Below are 25830 nucleotides of genomic sequence, written 5' to 3' on the forward strand. Positions count from 1 at the left end.
TATATTAAAATATCCACTTTTAACGTCAATCCCTTTTCAAATTATAAGATTGCTTGAATTTTTCATCTTAGCTGAAATCCTTCAGTTTTCCTATAAGACCATCTTCAAGGCATTAGTTTATTTTTCAATAGCTACGGGAAAAATGGTTGATCTAAAGTAATTTTATTTTAACCATAAATTTCATTTTTCACTTTAAAAAGTATATTATTTATATATTATTTTTTTTATATAACTTTTTATATTTATAAATTACACTACAATTTTAATTTATTTTTACAATGTAACTCATATACAGTGGGCGGACCCCTATTAAGGGGCAAAGGTGGGCTGCAGCTCACCTTGCCCCACCCCAACTCTATTTTTATTCTATTTTATTAAATCTTTTTATTTTTAAAAGAATAATATATATATATATATAATCTATAGAAAATTTTTAAAATAAATAAAAAAAATAATAAAAACATGAAAGTGTTAATTTTTTTAAATAAAAAAGTGCATTAGTTTTATTTTTTCCAAAATATAATATATCAATATTTACTAATAAAAAAGATTATTTTTTTTATTTGGACTATATTTGATGTAATAATTAATATTTAATATTAATATACAAAAAATAAATATAAAATTATTAAGTGGATGATAATAGTATAATATACAAATTAAAAAATTATTTTGTAAATTAAAAGATTTTGCCCCCTCTCTATTAATATTCTAGTTCCGCCACTGCCCATATATGTCATTAACATTATATATCACTTTTCGAAAGATAAAATTGTATATCACTTTCCAAAAGATAAAATTATACATTATTTTTTTAAAAAATATAATTACATCTCATTTTTCTAAGAAATAAAATTATACAATATGCTCCAAAAAATAACAAAAATAAACAAACACCACAAAAACATCACACAAACTCTACTCCAAAAATGGAGTTGAGTGTACAGTGTTATTCCAAAAAACATTAGACCCGATAATACTACAGAAAAAAAAAATAGTATCTTTGTAACGGAATTTTGTACCTAAAGCTTACGTAGCAAATGTAATTTCATCATAATTTCGTCTCTAATTTCATCTCTAATATCATTACTAACGGAATTTCGTACCTAAATTATACGTAGCAAATGTAATTTTATCATAATTTCGTCTCTAATAATTTCATCATAATTTTGTCTCTAATATATAAGTTTAAGTGGTGAGATATTTCTCGCTTGAGAGTTGGGTGCATGTGTGCATGTGTTGAATGAAATTCCTGCTGGGTATGAAAATTACAAATATTATTAATTTATTTTATATATAATTTTTTATTGTATAACTTTTATATTAAAAATAAGAAAATAAAAAACAGTTATCGAAAATTATAACTACAATGAAATAATAAATTAATAAATAATTAATATAATTAAAATATATAGACACATGGGGAATTTATTCTTTTATATTTTATATTATTTTTAATAAAAAATTACTTATTTTTTTAATAAAAATATTTTTTTTTTATCATAAAATATCTAGAAAATTTAATGATAAATATTTTAATAATGCTTTTACAATTCATGATAATTAATTGGTTTAAATTAATTTAAAATGATATATTTATTTAAGATTTATTTAAATATTATTATTGTTATTATTATTGTTTTATTATTATTATTTACATTAGAATGGAGAAGTCAGTAATAAAAAATGAATACTTTATTTTGAATGAAATATATTTTTAAATGTTAGGTAAATATATGAATATATTATATTTTTTATAATATTAATTGAAAATATTTTCAAATTTTTTGATTGGGTAAACAAACTTAAAAATTTTCTAAAATCTTATACAACAAAAAAACGCAATCAAATATTTATAATATTTAGTTTATTTGGACTCGACACAACGATTAAGAAAAATGAATATTTTATTTAAAAGTTGAAAAAGTAAAAACATAATTGAGAGTATTTTTAAAATTTAGTTAGTAATGAAAGAGAATAAAAAAGGAAAATGTAATAAAGTTAATGGTATTTACTTTTCCAAATATAGTAATAAAATAAATAAATTTGACGGATGAATATAAAATATCACATTTTAGGTATAAACAACTAATACCAAATAATTATTTTATGCATCACTCTAGCACATATAACTAATACTCCATCCGTCCTAAAATAATAGTCTTGTTCACCATTTTTTCCGTCATAAAACAATAGTCTCATTTCCATAAATAACCATATCACCATAAAACTATCCCTACTTTTTTATTATTATTACACAATTGTCACTACTTTTTACACTAATATACTCAAAAGGTAAAAAAGTCATTTATCCTTACTTTTTAACCAACTACCAATATAATATCAATATTACTTAAATATCATGTCCAACGCAATAAAACTATACTTTTGGGACGATGGAAATATACTATTAGCTAATCAAGTCAACTATTTGAATCAAGTACAACTAATTGCCAAAAAAAAAAAAAGAACACAAAGCAAATAAAATTATACTAATATAAATCAAATGAAAAATTATTTGATTGAATTAGTCATCCTATTAAAAATTGTCTTGTGTTTGTTTTCTGTTTAAATGACCAAATATTAAAATATTTTTTCTTTTTAAATATTATATTCGATCAGTCAATTCACAGAGTATATATATTTTAATTTTGAATTGTTTTATTACAAAATAATTAATTTCTTTTTAGTAACTATAGATTTCAATTTTTTCTACAAGTACCTTTTTTATTACCATCACATTATTATTTTTTTTTAAAAAAAAAAAGAAAAGAAGATTGTCTTTAACTACTTTTAACTATAAATTATAATTAAAATACTATTATATATTAAATTTCATGCAAAAAATAAATGCATACTTTTAAAATGGACGGAGAGAGTATTCAATATCTAATTTTCATACAAAATGGTAATTCTAACATTTATTTCACATATTTTGATTCAAAACACTACAACTAGACATTATATACACATTCATTATTTTTTTATATTTCCTATACAAGTTTCTATTATTCACACAATTTTTTTTTTTTTTTTCCGACAATCTCACAAAACAAAAACATTATTGTATAAAGAATATAAAAATAGTGAACATTGTTTATTTTTTTCACTGTGTATCAATTCTCTGTAAAAAAAAAAAAAAATACTACATCCGTACCAAACACTCTGCAATATTTCTTCTTTGGTATATCCCAAACACCCTGCCGACATTTTCAAAATAGAAAATAATTAATTATACTTAATCTCTACTCCACACTTTATTTCTTCACATCATCCAAATAAAAAAATAAAATATATATTTCTCTCTCCATCACATCACCTCATTTCTAAATTATCCTACTTAATACTACTTACCTAAAAACCCGTGCTAAAAGCAAATATTGCACCTTATTTGGAACGGAGGGAGTAATATATTATTCTCATGTATAAAATCTCACATCCAAATTAATATTAAAAGAAAAAATCAAACCTAGATCGAACCCAACCCAAATTAATATTAAAAAATAATGTATTTTTACAAAGAAATCATAAATATTGAATGATAATATTTAATCAAAAAAAAATATATATATAACTAAGACACAAACAAACACTTTAGTCAATAATGTATAAAACTTAAATATCACTTTCAAGAGTACATAGCTAACCATCACATTCCTTTTCATTGCATTAAATAACAAGGCTCCACAAATAATATTCTTGTTTAAAGTCTTCGTCAATTGTTAATATATACATATATATATATATAAAATAATAATAATAATTTATAAATGTTGATAAGTTTTTGTAATCTTCTTGGAAAATGCAATCAAGAAAATGCAATTCTCATCGGTCCTGATGTGATATTTTAAATAAAAAAACAAAAAAACAGATGTACAATGCCTTTATTTTTCAATGTTGTTGCTATATATATTCCAAACGATAATGTTTGAAATTCACTCAAGTCTTATTCAACATTGTGGGTTTTTATATATACGCGGAGATTTCTCAATTTTTTTTTTCTTTCAGCTCTTGTAAATTTGTCGAAGATTCAATCTCCTGTGGCTTTTATCTGTACAAGATAATGGAAATCATAGTTCCTTCGAACAAAAACCACTTCGGATCCGAAGATGTAAGCTCGATCACTACATACACACACATCAAATTTTTTAGAAAGCAAACTATTCAAAAGTTTATTTTCTTATTTATCTGTCGTAAAAGAATATGCTAATTTTCTTTTTTGTTTCAGTAAAAAAAAAAAATGTTATATATATACATATATTTAAAAAACACATTCGAAACATATTTTTTAGTAAATAAATCAATCAATCAATCCAAAATGTTATAAAGCATCCAAACACATTCGAAACATATATTTTTTTTTATTAAATAAATAAATACATAAATCCAAAATGTTATAAAGCATCCAAACACAAAATACCTTACCTTATGTAATTTGTTCGTCCTTACGATTTCTTAGGTAGTGTTTTTTTTTTTTTTTTTTGGATTTTAAGTTTTATTTAAATAATGATTTGAATATAATATATTTTAAGTAAATAATATTTTTCAAGAAAATTAATAACATTGTACTATAAAAAAAAAAAAAAAAAAAAAAAAAAAAAAAAAAAAAACTGAAAAATATTGCTTTAGTAAACTGAACATCAAGTATAATTGCTTTCCAATTATTTTCTGTATATGTTTAAATAGTATATTCATTTTTGAATATATTTATACATAATCATAACAATATAAATTATATTTTTGATCTTTTAGGAAAATGAGAGATACGAGGAGGAGATTGAGAAAGATAATTGGATTGCGATTAATTCTTCGACGAGGAATGCAAAGTGGTGGTACTCGGCTTTCCACAATGTTACGGCCATGGTCGGAGCCGGAGTTCTATGTTTCCCTTACTCGATGACTGAATTAGGATGGTAAGAAATATTGGAGATAAATATAGAATTATTGTCTACTTGAGAAAATGATCGATATAATAGAAGGCTATTATATGCACTTTTCGAAATGACAAGGGCTTTATTTGGATGTTTTAATAATAGTAACAATTTAAATTTAAATAATTTTTATAAGAGATTTAAATAAGTATTTCAAGTGATATAGTGAGTAGAAATTATATCTTAAACCTAAGTCACTACTAGAAAATATTATTTTTGTAACGAGGTTTTTTCGTTTCTAAATTCATTTTTTTCGTTACTAATGATATTAGAGACGGAATTAGATATGAAATTGCGTTAGTTACGTGAACTTTAAGGATAAAATTCTGTTACAAATATAATATTTTTTTTTTTTTTTTTTTTTTTTTTTATAGTGAGTGTTGAATGAATATATATATTTTTAGAAAAAAGAATTTTGTTACAAATAGTATTAAAATGTGATATATATATATATATATATGTATATATGAGAATGGGTTACAACACACAAAATATAAAAAACAACATATGTCTTTATTACACACAACATATGTTATTTGTAATAAAGACATGTGATATTTATTCATAATTATAGCCTGTGTGCTGCATAAGAGCATGTCATGTACTAAAATCAACTATTCTTGTGTTGTCTGAATCTATATCATGTGATGTTAGTTGTGATGTTAGTTCATATATGTTTTATTTATATTATATTAATATAGATGATGTGTTGTTCAATACAGTGCTGAAGTTGTCACTATATATATATATATAACGTACGACGCCCTAACTAACATACTTTTAAAATTTCCCTTTTTTTTTCACATAAGGAATGATCGAGTTGGTGTCGTGTCCTAATTGGTGAGTAAAACATTATGGGTTCGAATTTTACCAATTTCTTCTCGGTCGAGCCTATCACCAAAGACTTGCTTTGGATGGTTTTATCCGTTGATATAATTTACAGTCTATCGAACATTTGACTTTAGAATTTACACCGTCCGAAAATTTATATTTTTAGAAGTAATTTATTTTCAAAATCATTCAATAGAGGTATAGACTGGGAATCAAACCATAAAAGTATCACTATCAATCTAGAATAACTTAATACAAGTTGAATATTTCTTATAGGATAGCATCAGCATTTATAAAATAATTAATTGAAACCTTACTTATCTTAATTATTTTAATTTATTTTTATATGTAGTTTGACTGCTATTAAGCTAAGCAAAAAATAAAAGGCTACTGTAAATCTATAAAAGCAAATATATAAGTATTTTTTAGAAAAATATTTTATTATAAAATAATTAATAGCATCAATATAACAATCTTCAATATATGATATGGTTTAATAATCAATCAATCATTCTATAAATTTTCAATAATTTAATAAATCTAATACTTAGAGGTATTGTTAAATTAATATGCATGGAATAAAACCAAAAGTTTCAGGGGGTCATTGATAGAATTCTTGTGAACCAAAATATATATTTTACAGGTTTGGCCGGGGGTTTACTCAATGCGCATTTTCGGGTACTGACTGCGGTTCTCACATCATAATATATATATACTTCATCTGTCCTCTAAATTTATATTAATTTTTTTATTGTCTTAAAAAAAAATACTATTATCAATTTTCAAAATAAAAAATACTATATTCGTTTCAAAACAATAGAGACATTTGAGATGGACACGAAAATTAATAAATAATAGTAATATATTGATAGTGGGTGTAAAAGTGTTTTTAAAAGACTAAAATACCCTACTTTATGTAATTATTGTGAAAAATTTGGAGATAGTTTTGTAAAATGTGGAGAGGTAGTTACCGAAAATAGACGAATGAAAATAGCAAAATAAGACCATTATTTTGGAACGGATAGAGTACCACTTTTTTACTTTTCTTTACTATAAAAGAAAAAAAAATTATTTTTACCAATTTTTTTAAAACCTGTGTCCGATCAAATGGACATAAATATCGATGACGGAGGAAGTGTATAAATATTTTTAACAGTGATAAAATATTTATGTATGAAGTTATTTAAGGTCACATTTAATCTTTTTTGTATGGCGATAAAATATTTACGTATATCTTTTTGTAGGGGTCCAGGGGTAACCGCGATCACCCTCTCTTGGATCATAACTCTCTACACATTGTGGCAAATGGTCGAGATGCATGAAACGATTGAGGGAAAGCGTTTTGATAGATATCATGAGCTCGGGCAATACGCATTTGGTGAAAAACTTGGCTTGTGGATAGTAGTTCCTCAACAAATAATGGTTATAGTCGGAGTAGATATAGTTTATATGATTTCCGGAGGAAGTTCACTCAAAAAGTTTCATGATTTGCTAACCGGAGAAAACAAACATCTCAAGCTTACACATTTCATCACAATCTTCGCTTCCGTCCACTTTGCGCTCTCCCAACTTCCAAACTTCAACTCAATTTCCGGGGTGTCGCTTGCTGCAACAATAATGTCGATCAGGTATTCGCGCTAATTGATTATTGTAAAAACTATTTATATTTACTAACAAACATATATGACGAGATTGCTCATAACTCACCAATAGTTTGAAAACTCTGCGTAATTCTCTCATCTGGTTTAAAAATTGCGTGACATCTTTTCATGTTTTTCAAAATTGTTGCATCAAACCTCCTTACTCCTGTAGTCTAGACTTAATAGAGAGTACCCGACACAACCAATAACGTGAATTTCAAAGTTTTGATAGGCCCCGAACAAATTTTTTTTAAAAAAATAGGATTTTTATTTAATTATTTAATTATATATTAATGATACTTTTTAAAATTATTTTTAAATATATTTTGAGTTTGTGTGACCACAAATTAAAAATCCGTCTTCCAAATCTATTCTATTTTTTTTATTGTCATATTCTTGTTTTTTTTTAATAATAAAATACCGCTTTTTTAATTTTTCTTTTATCCAAAAAAATAAAAATTTCTATTTTTACTATTTTTATAGGAGTATATGAATATATATTTAAATTTAAAACTCAAATTAGAATATAATCAAACAACTTTTAACATAAATATCTCAATATTATACATATATTTATAATATTTATTATATATATTTTTTGAATAAAAAAATAAAGCCTCCAAAGGCCCAAAAAATCTTAGGCTTTGGTGTAGGCCCAGATAGCCCGTGCCCAGAGCCGACACTGAATCAATAACTCTATATTATCGATAAAGTTGTAGGATGTTATGATTTTATTTTTTATTTTATAATCATGAATATGATTGTAACTAACAATTCTTGAAATTAGGGTGTTATTACATATATATAAGCATGTCTAATATTATCATTTAAATGATGTTATGAAGTTATTCGACAATAGCATGGGCAGCATCGGTTCACAAGGGCGTGCAACCAAACGTGCAATATGGCTATAAATCGAAGAACAAAGTCGACACTATTTTTACCTTTTTCAGTGCATTGGGAAGCATTGCATTTGCCTACTCAGGCCACAATGTAGTGTTGGAGATACAATCTGCCATGCCTTCGACACCTCAATCTCCTTCGAAAAAACCAATGTGGAAAGGAGTGATTGCTGCTTATGTGATCGTCGCCTTTTGTTATTTCCCCGTTGCTTTTATTGGATATTGGATATTTGGCAACTCGGTTGATGAAATTATTCTCGTCACGTTAAACAAACCAACCTGGCTTATTGCCATGGCTAACTTGTTTGTCGTGATCCATCTCGTCGGGAGTTATCAGGTAAACATATACGGAAAGTTTTGAAAATTTTGTCATGTACTTATAGTTGATTATCACTTATGTTTCATATATTTTTATCGGTTGTGTTTTAGTTTTGTACTTTACGAAAAATTAATTTTCTTATACTTCCTCTTAAAACACTACCTTGCAAAAAAAACTCTATCCGTCCCGGCAAGGATTGAACCCTTTGGTTAGGGATACAGTATTTTAGAAGTGTCTAGTAAGTTATTAAGCTACAATATTAGTTTATTATTTTTATACGAGCAGTGTTGTTGGTATTTTAAATATTTTAGGATTATATCTTTAAAATATATGTAGTATTTGTTTATCGAGAAGAGAGATAGAAATAAGGGTTTTGAGTGGTGGTAAGAAGTTAAAAATATAATTAAATTTATTTATATTTGTTGAGTATGTTTAAGAGGAATAAATTTAATAAAAATAGAAAATAGTATCTTTTATGGACGGACAAAAAGAAAAAGAGTCATCTGTGGCGGCAGGGAATAATTTTTTTGTCTTGAATTCTCACTTGCTAATTTCCAAAAATTATTTTTTCTTAAAAATAAGAAAATTAAGTTTTTGCAAAGTTCAATGACCAAAATATTATCAAGGAAATACATTAAATAAAAGTGATAATTGACCTAGGTACGTAATTAAAAATGCAATTTTCCTATATACATATATACGGACATTTCTCATGTGTAATTTGATTTGTAATTTGGTTTGTGAGTTTTTGTAGATCTACGCAATGCCGGTTTATGACATGATGGAAGTTGTGCTTGTGAAGAAATTAAAGTTCAAGCCGAGTTGGTATCTCCGTTTTCTTGCCCGGAATACATATGTCGGTATGTAATAAGATTTTTGTCACTGTTGTTAGGGTCGATCATTCTTTGTTAAGTTTCTAGTCGCATTTAACATCGAATTTCTTAAACACAATAATAGCTTTAGATTGTTTTTTGACACTAAATCAATTAAATTCATCAATATTTCTAACTTTTGTCATCATTAGAATTGAAGGATGTGGTTTTTATTTTTTATTTTTTATTTTTTATGTTAGGTATGTGGAGTTTCGTTAGTAATATAACAAATAATATTTTATATTTAACTATTAATTTTTTGTGAGTAGATAAAATATATTTATTATATGTATTGTGTTAATAAGTGTATATATTATTTTCTATTAATATCTATAAAAAATCGTATCACATAAAAATTCCTACAAAAAAATATCTAATTAGCTACAATATTTTTAACTACAAAATACTTTTGTAGTTAAAACGTGTCATTTAGCAATAAAAATTAATGTCATCGCTAAAAATAAAGTACTACAAAATTAATTTCGACGCTAAAACTTTTTTGCTAGAAAATTCTATCTTCATAGCAAAAAAGTTTTAGCTACAAAACTCTTCTCCATAGCTAAAACCATTTGGCTAGCTAAAAGAATCATACATATCTTGTTAGTAAAGCTTTTTTCTTATCAATTTTAGTTTTGTAGCAAAAGAGTTTTAACTACGAAATCATATTTTCGTAACAATATCTCTTTTCTTAACTTTCATCGCACAAAACTTACTATTTGTTACGAAAATTATATTTGTCGCCAAAGACCTTCACTAACGCGGTCTAGGCGACAAAATGAATTTCGTCGCAAAAATAGTTTTGCTATGAATTATTACCTTTTGCTACAAAAATTTTTCGTAGCTAAGGTTCAACTTTTTTGTAGCGAATACTAAGTGAACAAACCCGAATTTTCGACTAACACATTTTATTGCTTTCAGCTTTCACCATGTTGGTCGCCTTGTCCTTCCCTTTCTTTGATGGGCTTCTAGGGTTTTTTGGAGGATTTGCATTTGCACCGACCACATACTTTGTAAGTCATCTCTCTTCAATGTTTGAATGATATTGCTTGTCTTGGCGCAAAATAGAAATGAATAATTGATCGATAAACATATGAATTTACATGTTTTTTATTTTTTTTTATTTTATATTTCAGCTTCCCTGCATAATATGGCTTGTAACCCAAAAACCTAGAAGATATGGTTTATCTTGGTTCACAAACTGGGTAAGTATTAGTTCAATTTTCATACGAGCAACTCCTACCTAAAAATACATAAGGTTTTGTTCGCTTAAGGTTTGGTTTTAGTCTCGCAATAATTATAAAAAATATTTTCCCTAAAATCATCAAACAAAATAATAATAATATTTTATATTAAATCAAATACTATTTCAATTCAATATATATATAAATAATAGTCGATGGGATATTTTGTGATATTAGAAAATGTATATTTTTTTTTTCAAAAAAATGTAAAATCTAAATAATAATTTTTGAAAAATTTTGGGTAAAGAAACACAAATCTAATTTAAATCTTAAATAATGAAACACATAAAAATTGACTGTGTTTATTTAGATTTGGTTTTGAAATCGTATTATTGATCATTTTTCTGTTTTAAAACCATCAAATTCGATATATATATATATATATACAAGTCCCACCTAAAAATACATATGGTTTTGTTCGGTTAAAGTTTGGTTTTAGTCTCGCAATATTTATAAAATATATTTTCCCTAAAATCATCAAACAAAATAATAACAATATTTTATATTAAATCAAATACTATTTCAATTCTATATATATAAATAATATTCGATGAGATATTTTGTGATGTTAGAAAATGTATATATATAATTTTTTTTTTTTTTCGAAAAATGCATAGTCAAAATAATATATTTTGAAAAATTTTGGGTAAAGAAACACAAATCTAATCTAAACCTTAAAGAAACACATGAGAGTTAATTGTGTTTATTTAAGATTTGGTTTTGGATATCGTATTATTGATCATTTTTTTTTTTTTTTATAACCATCAAATTAGATACATATATATATATTATCATATGCATTTTATATCATATCAAATATTTATTTAATTCAAATCATTACTACTATCAAACTCCAATTCCCAAATCCAAATCTTGATGGAAAAAAAATTACAATTTTAATCATGTACATATGTGGCTAATCACCACTTTTATCTTGTACTTTTCACAACCCTATTTAAGTTATGCAAGTTATCATATACGCATTTATTTATTTTTTTGGTCCTAAAACCTCATGTGTAATAAGATGATAAATTAATTTTAAGAAAAGAAAATTCCAATAGCTTATTAGATTAGGAATTTAAAAGAATATATATATTTTATAAAAGCGGCGTGATAAAAATTTACCGTGCTCACCTTATATATAAAGTTAACTTTGCGTCTTTGATTAATTCATGTTTTTCGATCGGCATCAGGTTTGCATAGTCCTCGGTGTCGCATTGATGATTGTCGCGGCTATGGGAGGACTAAGAAAGGTTATAATTGATGCAAAAGGTTATAAATTCTATTCATAAGTTTTAGGAATGTAATGAATCAAACTTCTTTCAATTTGTGCAATATTATAAGTGTAGATTGTGAATGTTTAATTTATGAGTATTTGTTAGATTAGAAAGAATTCATATGGGTGTGTTTGTTTAGGGGTTCGAATTTTAAATTGGGATTTAAATAGTAAAACTTTTGAATTTGAGTAGTTGTACGATGTAATATAAATAGGTGTTAGATTTTGAATGTACAAATTAATTTTTAGTATAATATAAAAAGTAAAAAAATATGTATTTGATTTGATATTTTTTACAGAAAAAAAAATTCGATGATAGTTAAAATATTTAAAAATCTTCTAAACAAACATACCAATGTATTATTCTAGGATTCATTGTACAAGAATATAGGTGTGTTTAATTATGCCAAATTATGAAAAAGAGTAAGATAATGAATTAATGATTTAAGAAGATCACTTTTCTAACAATTATGACCAAATTATATGTTATTACTCCCTCAGTTCCGGATACGGTGTTCTAATTATTGTAGAAATCGGAATTAATTAGAAAAAATATGATTAGTATATAAATTAATAATGTGTTAGTAAAAGTAATTATAATGAAATACAAATAATTATAGATAATTAAGATTAAAATAACTAATTAATTTTTTAAAAATTATAAATTTAAATTTTAAAATGGGATTAATTTTTTTTTCAAAAATAAATTACATGAGATTTGAGAAGTACAGAAACGTCACGTGGTCACGATAGTGGGCTAGAAAAATTATATTAACTACAAAACCTAACGATAAACAAGTAAATTGACAATATTCACTACCCAAACTTTGTAAAATAGTCTCGAAAATTGTTTCATAATAAATCCTGATACGGAAAAAATACATATATAATAAATATTAAATCAATTAATTTTTTTGTCTCGAAAATTCTGAGACTATTTAAAATAGTTTCAGATTTTTTTAAAAAATATTAAATATATATTTTATTATATTGAATAGTTTTGGAATTTCCGAATCTATTTTAAATAGTCTTGAAATGTTTGAACTTTTAATTGTTTCGGAAATTTCAAACTTTTAATAGTCTCAAAACTTTTGAACTTATTTGAATTAGTCTCAGAAATTCCAAACTTATTTTAATTAGTATTTAAAATTCTGAACTTTTATTAGCTCGAAACTTCCGAACCTATTTTAATTAGTCTTAAAACTTTTGAACCTAATTTCAATAGTCTTCAAAATTCTAAACCTTTATTAGTCTAAAAAATTTTGAACCTTCAATTAATCTAAAAATTTCAAAGCTTTAATATTAATTTTGAAAATTTAAAACCTATTTTATTTAGTTTAGAAAATTCGAACTTATTTTAAATAGTTTTGAAAATCTTTATTATATACTCCCTCCGTCCCACTTCTCATGTCTACCTTTCCATTTTCGTCTGTCCCACTTATTTTGTCACTTTCTTTTTTTGAAAAAAAATTATACACTTTAATTTTATTTTAAAAAATTAATTTATAATTTTTTTAATTTTAATTATACTAATTAGTTATCTTAATCTTAATCTATAATTATTTTTATTACATGATAATTATTTTCACTAATATATTTTTTATTATTTACTAATTATACCCCTTTTAAATTATCGTGTCTACAGTAAAACGGACAAATATTTTGAACGAAAAAAATATTATTTTATTTTAATAGATAGTCTCGCAATTTTTCCAGAGACCATAAAATAATTCAAGCGTTCGGCCTGAACTACTCTCTACGTTCTCCATATTTATATTAGTATTTTTTAATATATTGAAAAAACAAATTATCCTTTTAGATTGGAGCATAAAAGACTATTATTATTTTTTATTTATCTCACTTAGTTTTTAATTAAATTTTTAATAAATTTATCATATACTGTATAAAATTTTACTTTCTATATTCTCTATATTTATATTTAAATACTATTATCTCTTTTTTGTCTGTTATAATTATATCATTTTTTTATCTTGTTAAATTTATGTACAATTTCTTTATAATAAACAACTTTATTCGTTCATAATTATATTATTTCTATTTTAAAAAATAATAATTTAATTTTTTTATCGGTTTTTTTTATTGATTCTATTTTATATTAAAATATTATGATTTTTAAATTTTGGATAAGTCACGTCATAATATTTTATTTGTCTCATATCTATCTATTTATTTATATTTAGCACAAAATTTTAGAAATATTAGTATTATATTGAATAGAAATAAAAGTAAAAGGATTAAACTAACTTTATTACTATTGTATGATATAAATGTAATGACATTTGTGTAATACATTGTAAATTGAAATGATATTTGTAATATTAGGTAAATAGTACAATTATTAAAAAAAAAAATTGCTACCTTATTATGAAACAGATCAAAATAAATAGACGATTAAAGGGATATTATTTTCATTAATATATTTTTAATTATTTATTAATTATATTACTTCTAAATTTTCGTCGGTAATTGAATAGATGGAATAGTAATAATAATAATAATAATAAAAAAGGAAATAAAGAAGGAATTGAGTCCCTAATTTTGACTGATGCAAAAGCACACAGCTACTCGCCAGCCGTGGCCGCCGTGAAAAAATAAAATGAAAATAAAAAAGCGCCGTTGCCGGGGATCGAACCCGGGTCGTCCGCGTGACAGGCGGAAATACTCACCACTATACTACAACGACTTTTGTTGCTGAAAGATTTTGGTGGTATCAATATATTTATGTAATTAATACTTACTTTTTTAAAATAATTTTTGATTAAATATAATTTAGTCCTAATTATTTTTTATGTTTATTTAAAATTATTTTTTAAAAAAATTATTTAAATAATAATTTGAAATTATATTTTATGAGATAAATAATAATATACTCCCCGTCCGGCTTTAAGGATCTCATTTACCTTTTACGCCATTTTACTTAACATTAAAAATATCCTTATAATTTGTATGATTATAAAACACCAACATAAGTATTTTTTTCATTTCCTCTTAAATTGTATTACGTTTTGATATAATAATAAATATTTAAATATCCTTGTGTTGTTGTGCATCTGAATTAGTTCAATCTGATCACTGTGCAATTAGGGTCGGTAAATCTTGAATTTGATTCAGAGATCGAAGTCGTAATTCTGATATCGCCTTTGCCGGATAGTTGGGATTTAGTAATAATAGCATTGAGTTCGGCTTCTTTCGGAAAGAAAAAGATGAAGTTTGATGCAGTCAGAGATCTAATCTTGAGCGAGAAGATCCGGAGAAATTCAGGTAAGAATACTGAAATTTAGATCTAAATCTGCCCTTAGTGCCAAAACTATGGATAAATCTGATACGAAGAGAAGAGGTCAAAATCAAGATTAGTCAAAGTTAAAACCGAAGAACAAGGACGAGAAAAATGTAAGTCAGGTGGTATGTTGGAATTGCAACAACAAATGGCATTTGAAATGACAGTGCAAGGCGACGAAAAAGGATAAGAGTTCGGCAAACTTAGTAGAGAAGATATCCGATACGCTGATTCTGACCGCCAGGAGTCTAATGGAGTCATGGATCTTGAACTCAGGAGCGTCATTCCACTCATGCAGTGAAAAGCCACTTCAAATTGTACGTAAGGGAAGATCCGAATCAAAATACTGAATAGAAGCGAGCGTAGATTAAATGACGTAGGACATGTCCCAGGTTTGAAACAGAATTTGATTACCGTGGGATAATTTGATGAGGCATGTTACTCGACAATTTTGAAACTAAATCATGGAAGATAACCAATGGATCAATTGTGATGGCTCAAAAGATTAAAGATGATGTTCTTTACATGACAAACAACATGCGAGACGGAATCGATTCCGTGACCATAAATAATGACGCAAATTTATGATATTATCGTCTCAGATACATGAGCGAGAAAGTGATAAAGGAACTTGTTTCAAAGAAAATATTGTCAGGTTTCAAGCCTGTCGATATTGAAGTATGCGAGGACTGTATTCTTGGAAAACAGAGAAATGTGTCATTCTCAAATGGTGTGAGAGACCTGAAAAATGAGAAGTTGGAGTTTGAGTTGGTTCATACAAACTTGTGGAGAACAACTCTTGTATCATCTATTGGAGGCTCACAGTACAACATCACGTTTATTGATGACACTATAAGAAAAATATTAATATATTTCCTTAAGCATAAATATGATATTTTTGATACTTTTAGAAAGTAAAAATGTGAGATGTACAAAGACAACAAGTATATACTACATGAAACCAACATGATATATACCTACAAAACCTAACGACAAAAAAGTGAACCCACAATATTATTTTTATTATTTTGGAAATTTAAATAGATAAATATAAAAATAATTATATATATATTTATGTTCGGATGATATATATACATATAATACTGTCACAGATTGACATTTTCGCTCCGAATTTTCGGTCATAGTTTGTTCCATTTGTGCGAATCTTTGTCCTGCTGCTGGTTGATGACATATGTCTTTGTGAAGATATGTATTCCGCATAATTTTCTCATACTATATGACATACCTAAACTTGTTGCACACAAGGACGGTTGGTCTGGGCCTCATAAGCGTAATCTAAACGCCGGACATATTAGCTTCCAAATACGTTACACTACTCACTTTTGTTTATAAAAGGTGATGCGATGGATAATTTTATTTTATTTTCTTATCTAAAAGTAGACATAAAAGTATTTTTAATGTCGTGTAATGTTGTACTCTATTTCGTCGTGTATAATTATATTATTATTATTTTTTTTTACGTAGAACTTTTATCTATTTACAATTATATTATTATTTTCTCTATTTATCTCATTAGTTTTTAATTAATTTTTTAATAAATTTATCTTAATATTATAAAATTTTACGTTTTTTTCATGCTCTACATTTATATTTAAATACTATTTTTTCTATTTGTCCATTATAATTATGTTATTTTTTTATTATCTTACTAAATTTATGTACAATTTATTTATAATAAATAAGTATATTTATCCAAAATTTTAATTAACAAATAATAACTAATTTATTTTTATAAAATTTTCAAATAATTTATTTTTTAAAAAAAATTAAAATATTATTCTTTAATTTTCATATCCCATTAAAATATGGTGCAATGACTATTATCTATTCTCTCCATTTGCAAAAATTAGCTAATTAGGAGTTGACCTGAAGATTAAAAGATATAAATATTTTATTGAATTGAAAAAAATAAAATAAGTATTTAACATTGAAAATAATCTTATATTTGTATTTATTTTTTAACAAATGTCATTATAATAATAATATAAGAAATTAATACAAATATTTTTATTATTTTTTTTAATTTATACTACATTTTTATATAATAATTAATATTCAAATATCAACATATAAAAAATAAATAAAATCTTTAGAGCAGGATAAAACGGAGCTGTAACAAACATATTCAAATATAATAATTAGGTAAATTTAACATAAGACGTAAGACAAAAAAAAAAAAAAAAAAAGATTTAAGGGACATGTGTATACTAATGGATGGAGTAGTTTTTATTAAAAATTTAAAAAAAAATAAAAATAATAAAAGAAGAAGAGGGAATTGAGTATCTAATTTTGACTGATGCAAAAGCACAGCTACCCGCCAGCCGTGGCCAGAATGAAAATAAAAAGGCGCCGTTGCCGGGGATCGAACCCGGGTCGTCCGCGTGACAGGCGGAAATACTCACCACTATACTACAACGACTGCTGTTGTTATGAATTTGGATAGTAAATATATAATTAGTAAAACATACTTACTTTTTAAATTGCTTTTATGGTAAAATATAATTTTAATCATAATTGTTGTTTGATTTTGAGTTAAAATTAAATTTTTGATTTGAAATTTTATTTTTAAATAATATTTTGATATTATATTTTTGAAAGAAAATAGAGTTTATTTTTTTTTTTAGTGATTTGAATTTGAAAGTGAAATTAAATACATTTGAATTTCACAATCGCGAGTCACTACAAGAAAATATCATTTTTGTAACGAGATTTTTTCGTCATTAAATTCACTTTTTCCGTTACTAATGATATTAGAGACGGAATTAATGATGGAATTACGTTATCTACGTGATCTTTAGTGACAGAATTCCGTTACAAGTATATTATTTTTTTTTTTTTGTAGTGAGTCTTCCAGCACTAATAGGCCATTCATTAATACGATTTTACTTTAATATATTTAATAAAACTCAAATTGAATACATGTATTTTAATATTTTTAAAATTACATATTAATAAAATATAATTAATATATACTATTTCCGTCCTGTCCTACTCTAATGGTTTTTTTTTTACACGTTGATTTTTTAATATTAATGATTATATAAAAATAGTACAAAGTATTGATATTTTGGCCCAAACCCATAAATCAAGTCTAACCCGCAACCCAAAATCCTTTAACCCGACCCGACCCGGCCCCCGCCTTATAACTCCCCTTCCTTTCTGTCTTTTCGGCACAGGTGTGTGAAAAATAAAAATCAGTTTATCTGGTTCATCTTCTTCGCCGTTCCTCTTGGTAAGTTTTAGGGTTTTCTTTCTTTGCCGAAATTGCAATAATTCTAGTTCGATTCCTTCTGATAAGTTGTTTATTTGGGTGTTCTTGGTGAGTTCTTAGGGTTATCGGTTAGGGTTCATAAATTGAATCCGTAGGTTTGAAGTTTTGTTTGGAGACAGTTGGGTTAGTTCCTAAGTATGAGTCATTAGGTTGTAGACTGAGCTTCAAAATAGTTTCTCCGATCATCATTTTTCGAGTTGCTTGGGAGTCGCCGGAAAAAAGAGAAAGTCGCTATTGTTCATCACCGGAGAAGGTCGCCAGAGTTATTGTTGCTGTGCTTCTGCTGCCGCTGCTGTTTTTGCCGGAGTCGTTGGTTGCCAATCATCTTCGTGGTTGGAGTTTGAAATAGACACAAACAAGAAGAGTTCAATTTAATCACCATGTTTTCGTATATTTGATATGTTTTTAGATTTTGGTAAGTTTTCTTGTTTTTGGGCACTTAGTTGTTGATTTTCACTAAAAAAAATAGTATATTTGTAACGGAATTCCGTCACTAAAGATCACGTAGCTAACGTAATTTCATCATTAATTCCGTCTCTAATATCATTAGTAACGAAAAAAGTGAATTTAATGACGAAAAAATCTCGTTACAAAAATGATATTTTCTTGTAGTGTTCGTTGTTTGACAGACTAGTAAAAGCAAAACACAAATTAAGAAAAAATTACGGAAATACTTCTACTAGTGTCTTATAATATTAATAAAAAGAGATTTCTACAAAAAAAAATTATACAAATATAAGAACATTTTTAATGTTAAGTATAATAACGCAAAATGTAAATATAACCCTTAAAAACGGACAGATGAAATATATGTTATTTTATATAATACACATTATTTTAAGATAAATAAATAAAATTAATATATAATATATATAATATTATATATTTCTTCAACGAACAAAAATGTCAAAACCACGTAAATTCAATAATAAAAAAAATATTATTTATTATTTTTTCAATATATCATAAAATACAAATAGATACTTTTGTTTAGACGAAAAGTATATTAATAAGTGATGGATCCCACCTAATGAAAACACCCACAACTATAAATGCACCATTTACAGTCTTATTAAATAAATAGTTTTAAAAATATTTTAAAAATATACCTAAAATAAAGTATTAATTTCTACTTATTACGAGCAAAACAAGTATTGTTAACTTGAAAAATAACACACCATTTTGCTCAATAACCACAATGAGCTGAGTTCAAATGATTTGTAGGTTACATGCACGCACGAATTTGTATTTGAATATATAGCCGACCAATCGAGAGGATCAACGATGAATTGATTTGCAAATGAGAGTTACCTTCTTCTCGACGACATTCACTTCTATGGAGTCGAGCTCTACAATTCAATTAAAAGAGGTCATCGATGTGACAAATGGATATCTAATCTTTTGTGAGAATAAATACCGTATATTTTTATATAAAAAATCGTAATTGTTGCATAGTATATAAAAATTAAAATCAAAAAATTTCAAAAATATATAAATTCAACAAATTTTGGAATGAATTAATATATGAAACATTGATCGTTACCTTTGTTAATAGTTGATAGAGTGGATGCTACTCTCTCTTGGCACTTGACGCATCTTAAATCAGCGGCTAAAACCATTTTCGATATCTAGCCAATTTATAATTATTAAGCATTAATTTAGCTTTGATTCTATTGTGAATTTATTTTTGAAATTTTGAATCTATCGAACAAATCTCGTATATAAAATACCAATCAATTAATAGCGAAAGCAATTGATTCAAATGAAATCCAAATTCAATATAAAACCAAAATCGAATATTGAAATTCTTTACTAGATGTACAATAATAATAAAAAAAAGTCAATCATTGCAAAACAAATATATAAATTTGGTAATTAATGTGACTACAAAGGTTAGAGGTTGGGTTGGAATTTGAAAATGATAAAATTTCAAATTAAATATATATAATTTTGAATGAAAAGTTTATTTAGAGTTGATATTTATGTAGAAAAAAAAAATTTGTTTGTGGTTATGATTTTGAGTTAAAGAAAAAATTATAATAGTATTGTATCACTCACTTAAGGAAAGTAATCGATGATCGTACATTTACTAGCGATTAAGTTAGGAAAAACTGGTTGTCTCATACACTCATATCTCGAATGATAATTTATAAGCTAGATTATTTTCATTTATCGAAGCTTAGACTAATTTGCGACTTTGTGTTGTCAAGTTTGATCTTCCTAGTTAATTTTTTTTTTTTTTTTGTTATTAGTTACTCCCCCGTCCCATGTATTATGGGCCTATTACTGTAGATACGGGAATTTAGGTAAAGTGTGATTAATAAATAATTAAGAAGTGTATTAGTAAAAATAATTATCGTATAATAAAAATAATTGTGGATTAAGATTAAGATAACTAAATAATTTAATTAAAATTAAAAAAATTATAAAATTTAAAATTTAAAATGAGATTAAAGTGTATAATTATATTTCTAAAAAAGAAATGAACAAATTATGTGGGACGGAGGGACTATTAGTTTAATAAAACCTCCTCTTCTTATATACTACTTTAGTCCGACTCTAAAGGTCTCATTTACTTTTTGCGTGTTGATCTTTGAAAATTAATTATTATATCAAAATATAGTACAAATTAAAAAAAAATTACAAAAATACTTCAATTAATGTCTTATGACACTGATAGAATGACATTTGTACAAAAAAATATATATATAAATATAAGAATATCTTTAATGTTAAGTATAATGACGCAAAAACTAAATATGACCTTTATATGCGGATGAAGAGAGTATAATATAAATCTATTAATAGTTAAATTATCGATACCTTCATAAATTTTCGAAAAAAAATGACCCTACACATTACATAGTTAACTAACATAAAATTGGCGGTGTCATAACATTTGCCAATATCATATAGTATATGTATGTATATATATTGAAGAAATGAGTTATACAACTTTTTTTCCAAAGAAAAAACAAATATTATCAAATATTTTTATCAAGTACGCACAAATTGTTTGTTTTTTCTAATTTTTTTTACACATTTTCTTAAAAAAAAAAATTAATATACTACATATATTTATTATTTTTATATTTTTCAATTTAGGATGAATATGTGGTATTTTTATTTTTTTTTAAATATCCGTATCATAATATATTTTATGTTAAAAAAATTACATTGATACCTTATTATTAATTCGAACATCATATAAACTATGGTTTTGTTCGATTGGATTTATGTAACTAGTTTGATTTCGTATAATAACGATTTAATATAATATTTTGTGAAAAAAAAATAATTAATTTTATTAAAAGTTTTATGTAAAAGTAGTTATTGAAAATGTAAAAGCAAACACAACCTTAAGCTTCAATATCTTTGATATTTTTAAGTTTTATTTGTTATGCAATCTTTATATTTTATAAAATATAATACTTTTATAAAAAAATATTATTCACGATTTAAACAAAAATTGAAAATTAAAACTCAGAATTAAATGCATTATTAAATTTTTAATTAAAATATTATACTCTCGTCCGAGTTATATGTATCTATTTCCTTTTAATATATAATTTTAATATATTATTATTTTATAGATAATAGTATAAGATAAAGATAAAAGATAATAATTTTGTTCTCCAAACTCATTTACTTTTTAATGTCTTTTTATTTTATTTTTTTACATTTTTAAAATTTTATAATATATATTTATATTTTAATAAAATATCACCTACTCCATCATTTAAATATAATCATAAAAGAATGACATATTTAGGGTGTGTTTGGTTTTACTATTCAACCTACTAATTTTTCAATAAAAACATATTTATTTTGTTCCAACTATTTTTTTTTTCTTTTTCACTAAAAAATACCTATTTTTTATTTTAGTAAAATTAATCATACTTTAATACTAAATATCTTTAATTTTTAATTAAATTACAAATATATTATTACGTATATAATTACTTTATATTTTATATAAAATTAAGGGACAAAAAATATCAAAACCTCTCATATATTTCCAGTAACCAATAAAATAATATTTTTTTTAATATACTATAAAAATCTAAAACATACATTCGAGGGACGGAAAGAGTAATACTTTTTCACAAATATTATCGTTTTAAAATATTATTCAAACGAAAATTTAAATTTAAAAACTAAAAATTAAAACAAAAATTTAACAAACCCCTAATTATGTTATACTGAAGGTAAACAACTGCCCAATGAATAAAAATAAAAACAGCCATACCTAATTTTGACCCAAATTGTATTATATGTTGTATAGAAGGTAAACAACTCATGATGAAAATATATATATATATATATATATATTGGGAAAAAATTATTTTTAGTCCCAATATAACCAAAATTCATCAATTTTGGTCGCAGTATAAAAATTTTATCAATTTTGATCATAACATAACCAAAACTCATCATTCTTTGTCCCAATATAAAATTTTTATCAATTTTAGTCCCAATATAACCAAAACTCATTATTTTTTTATCCCAATATAATTAAACCTTATCTTTTTTGTCCCACCGTCAACAAACCGACCGAAAATGCTGACGTAGACTTGCAAGATTATGCAATTTATTCGAATATAAATATAAGATTTGATTTCTTTTCACGTTAATATTTTCTGTCAGTTTGTTGACGATTGGACCAAAAAAGATAAGGTTTGATTATAATGGGGCAAAAAATGATGAATTTTTGTTATGTTGGGACTAAAATTGATAAAAAATTTATATTGTGACAAAAATTGTTAAGATTTTTATATTGAGACCAAAATTGATGAATTTTAATTATATCGAGACTAAAAATGATTTTTTTCTATATATATATAATAAATATAAAATTAAATAGAATAAATATAAATAAATAAATAAATAAAATAAAATAAACAATTAGAAAAATAGCTATACCTAATTCTGACCCAAATTGTATATAATTTTGATTTCATTTGGTGGGTTGGGACACCACATGGAATTTAATTTGTACACATAACAAAGAGTGGTTGCAATTGGACAACATGCTCCACAGGACGTTTTTCCTAATGCAATAATAATAAAAAGTTTATTTAATTTTTTTAATATATTGACAAAGTCCCTTTTAATAGAATTTTTTAAAACTTTTGTGAATATTAAAACTTGTAAGAGTATTTTATTAAAGAAAATATATTTGAATTTGATATATATATATGTATTTTTTAAATTACTATTTATGAATAGTAATAAAAAATTCTAAGTGTATACGTTGAGGTTCCATTTAAATATGTTTTTAAAATTATTTGAGGACTTAAAATTTTTAGAAAGATAATAAAATATAAAACACATGTGTAATTTATGAAAATTGTATGAAACTCTCGTTGCTTAAAAATCGAGTCAGATTTTCTTATGATTTTAAAAATTAAGCATTTAAACTCTCTTTCGCATTTAGTTAATAGCGACTTTGTAGTTTTGAGGATATTGAATTATATTTGCAATTAAGGCGCGTTTAAAATAATAATCGTTAAACTAGTGACGAGAAAGGATTTATATATAGTTTTTTAAAAATTATAAGAAAATCAAACACAATTTTTTTTTTTTTTAAATGGAATTTTACACAATTTCATAAATCATGAATGGTTTTTATATTATTTTGCCTTTTAGAAATAATAAAAAGTAGAGTTTATTTTGTTTGAAATTTTTATTTAAATTTTCTTTTGAATAGTAATCCATATGTCATACCTAAATAGTTTTAATTTTTATTTAGAAGTGTATCACATAAATAATTTATTTCTATTTGTAATATATGTGATCCCTACTCAATTATCAATTTATTTCACTCATATTTTTATTTACAAAAATATTATCATACACTATGTAAATCCAAGAGTATTATTGATTTTTTTTTTCCATCTTATACCAACCACCACTTTATGAATATAATTGTTCTTTGGTGGATTTTAACGCATATTTTTACTATTTAGATTTTTTTTTTAAAAAAATATCGTATCAAATAATAATAATAATAATTATTATTATTATTATTTTTTACATTATCCTACAAATTTATTTTATATTTAAAATATAATATCAACCTCTATTTATATCACATAAAACAATTATTTAAATTCAACATTTTACTATTTAAAAATCTAAACCCAAAAACTAAAACCCACGAACAAAACACCATAAGGGACATCATTTGTCTTTTGCGTTATTATACTTAACATTAAAAAATATTCATATATTTGTATAATTTACTCAACGAATGTTATTGTATTTGTATTATAAAAGTCTATTTTTGTCATTTTCTCTTGATTTGTATTACGTATTGATATAATAATTAATATTTAAGAATCAATACACAAAAGCCCATGGTACGATTTTTATAGGACATAAGGAATACTATTTTATTAGTTAATAAAAGTGAAGTATAATTTAGATGTTTTTGTTATTTATACTTTATGTATACATTAATTGTACTATATAATGATATATTTATAATTGATGTAAAAGTTAAACGAGATTTTTGTATTAGTCTATAAGTAAATAAATGTTTTTGAATAGTACGAACGAGAATTGTAAAAAAGATACTTTTCGTTTGAACGAATGGAATATGTTTTTAAAATTTCACAATTCTCTTTTAGTACTCTTTTCGTCGTATTTATTTTATATTATAGTAAAAGTAATATATATATATATATATACAAAAATACCTATAACTTTTACAAATAAATACTTATTTCTTATTTACAATGACAAATATATCAATATTATTTTATATGTTTTTTTAATTAATAAAATAATTATTTTTAATCTATAAATATGGAAACAATATTAAAATAAAATATATATATTTTTTATTTTTTATTTTTTATTTTTTTTTAAAAAAAAAAAAAGAAAAAAAGACGAAGATAGAACACCAAAAGAAACATACGCATTCTCTTGCAGGATTTGATACTTTTTAGGCAAAACCCATTCTTCTGGTTTGCTATGGACCATCTCTTTGTGCCTAATTATGTTCATAGGTGTTGTGGTTTGTATTAGAGTTTTATTATTATTTTTATTTAAATTTTAAATTAAATAATAGTTATATTTATTTTTTGCGTTATTATATTTAATATTAATTTTTTTTTTATACAATTGTCATTTTATTAGTATTATAAAACATTAGTAAAAATATTTTTATTAAATTTTTATTTTTAAAATTTGTACTATATTTTGATATAATGATTAATATTCA

At 24.3% G+C, this 25830-nt stretch overlaps 1 protein-coding gene and 2 non-coding genes across 4 annotated transcripts; 1 reads left to right on the forward strand and 2 right to left on the reverse strand.

Moving 5' to 3' along the window:
• Window positions 1-3937: 3937 nt before the first annotated feature.
• Window positions 3938-12235, forward strand: LOC127240862 (lysine histidine transporter 2-like). Of its 2 annotated transcripts, none has more exons than XM_051259708.1 (8): window positions 3938-4111; window positions 4753-4913; window positions 7007-7390; window positions 8248-8641; window positions 9378-9483; window positions 10414-10505; window positions 10629-10697; window positions 11930-12235. In XM_051259708.1, exons 1-8 carry the CDS (start codon window positions 4064-4066, stop codon window positions 12026-12028), a joined length of 1353 nt encoding a protein of 450 aa, XP_051115665.1. In that variant the 5' UTR covers window positions 3938-4063; the 3' UTR covers window positions 12029-12235. The 2 variants fall into 2 exon arrangements, with proteins under 2 accessions (XP_051115665.1, XP_051115666.1); XM_051259709.1 differs by having other exon boundaries at window positions 8356-8641.
• Window positions 12236-14644: 2409 nt separating this feature from the next.
• Window positions 14645-14716, reverse strand: TRNAD-GUC (transfer RNA aspartic acid (anticodon GUC)). Its single transcript has one exon. It is a non-coding gene; the product is annotated as a tRNA-Asp (tRNA).
• Window positions 14717-17678: 2962 nt separating this feature from the next.
• Window positions 17679-17750, reverse strand: TRNAD-GUC (transfer RNA aspartic acid (anticodon GUC)). The gene has a single exon. It is a non-coding gene; the product is annotated as a tRNA-Asp (tRNA).
• Between the last annotated feature and the right edge of the window lie 8080 nt (window positions 17751-25830).

This window comes from Andrographis paniculata, unplaced genomic scaffold (genome assembly GCF_009805555.1).
Source record: "Andrographis paniculata isolate CXL003 unplaced genomic scaffold, ASM980555v1 Contig80END, whole genome shotgun sequence".
Taxonomy (NCBI): Eukaryota; Viridiplantae; Streptophyta; class Magnoliopsida; order Lamiales; family Acanthaceae; genus Andrographis; species Andrographis paniculata.

Bases quoted from the DNA above. Each gene is read 5' to 3' on its own strand.
- LOC127240862 (XM_051259708.1), top strand. From the start codon at position 4,064: ATGGAAATCATAGTTCCTTCGAACAAAAACCACTTCGGATCCGAAGAT. The intron at 8,642-9,377 runs GTAAACATATAC...GAGTTTTTGTAG, and splicing joins ATCTCGTCGGGAGTTATCAG to ATCTACGCAATGCCGGTTTA. The intron at 10,506-10,628 runs GTAAGTCATCTC...TTTATATTTCAG, and splicing joins TTGCACCGACCACATACTTT to CTTCCCTGCATAATATGGCT.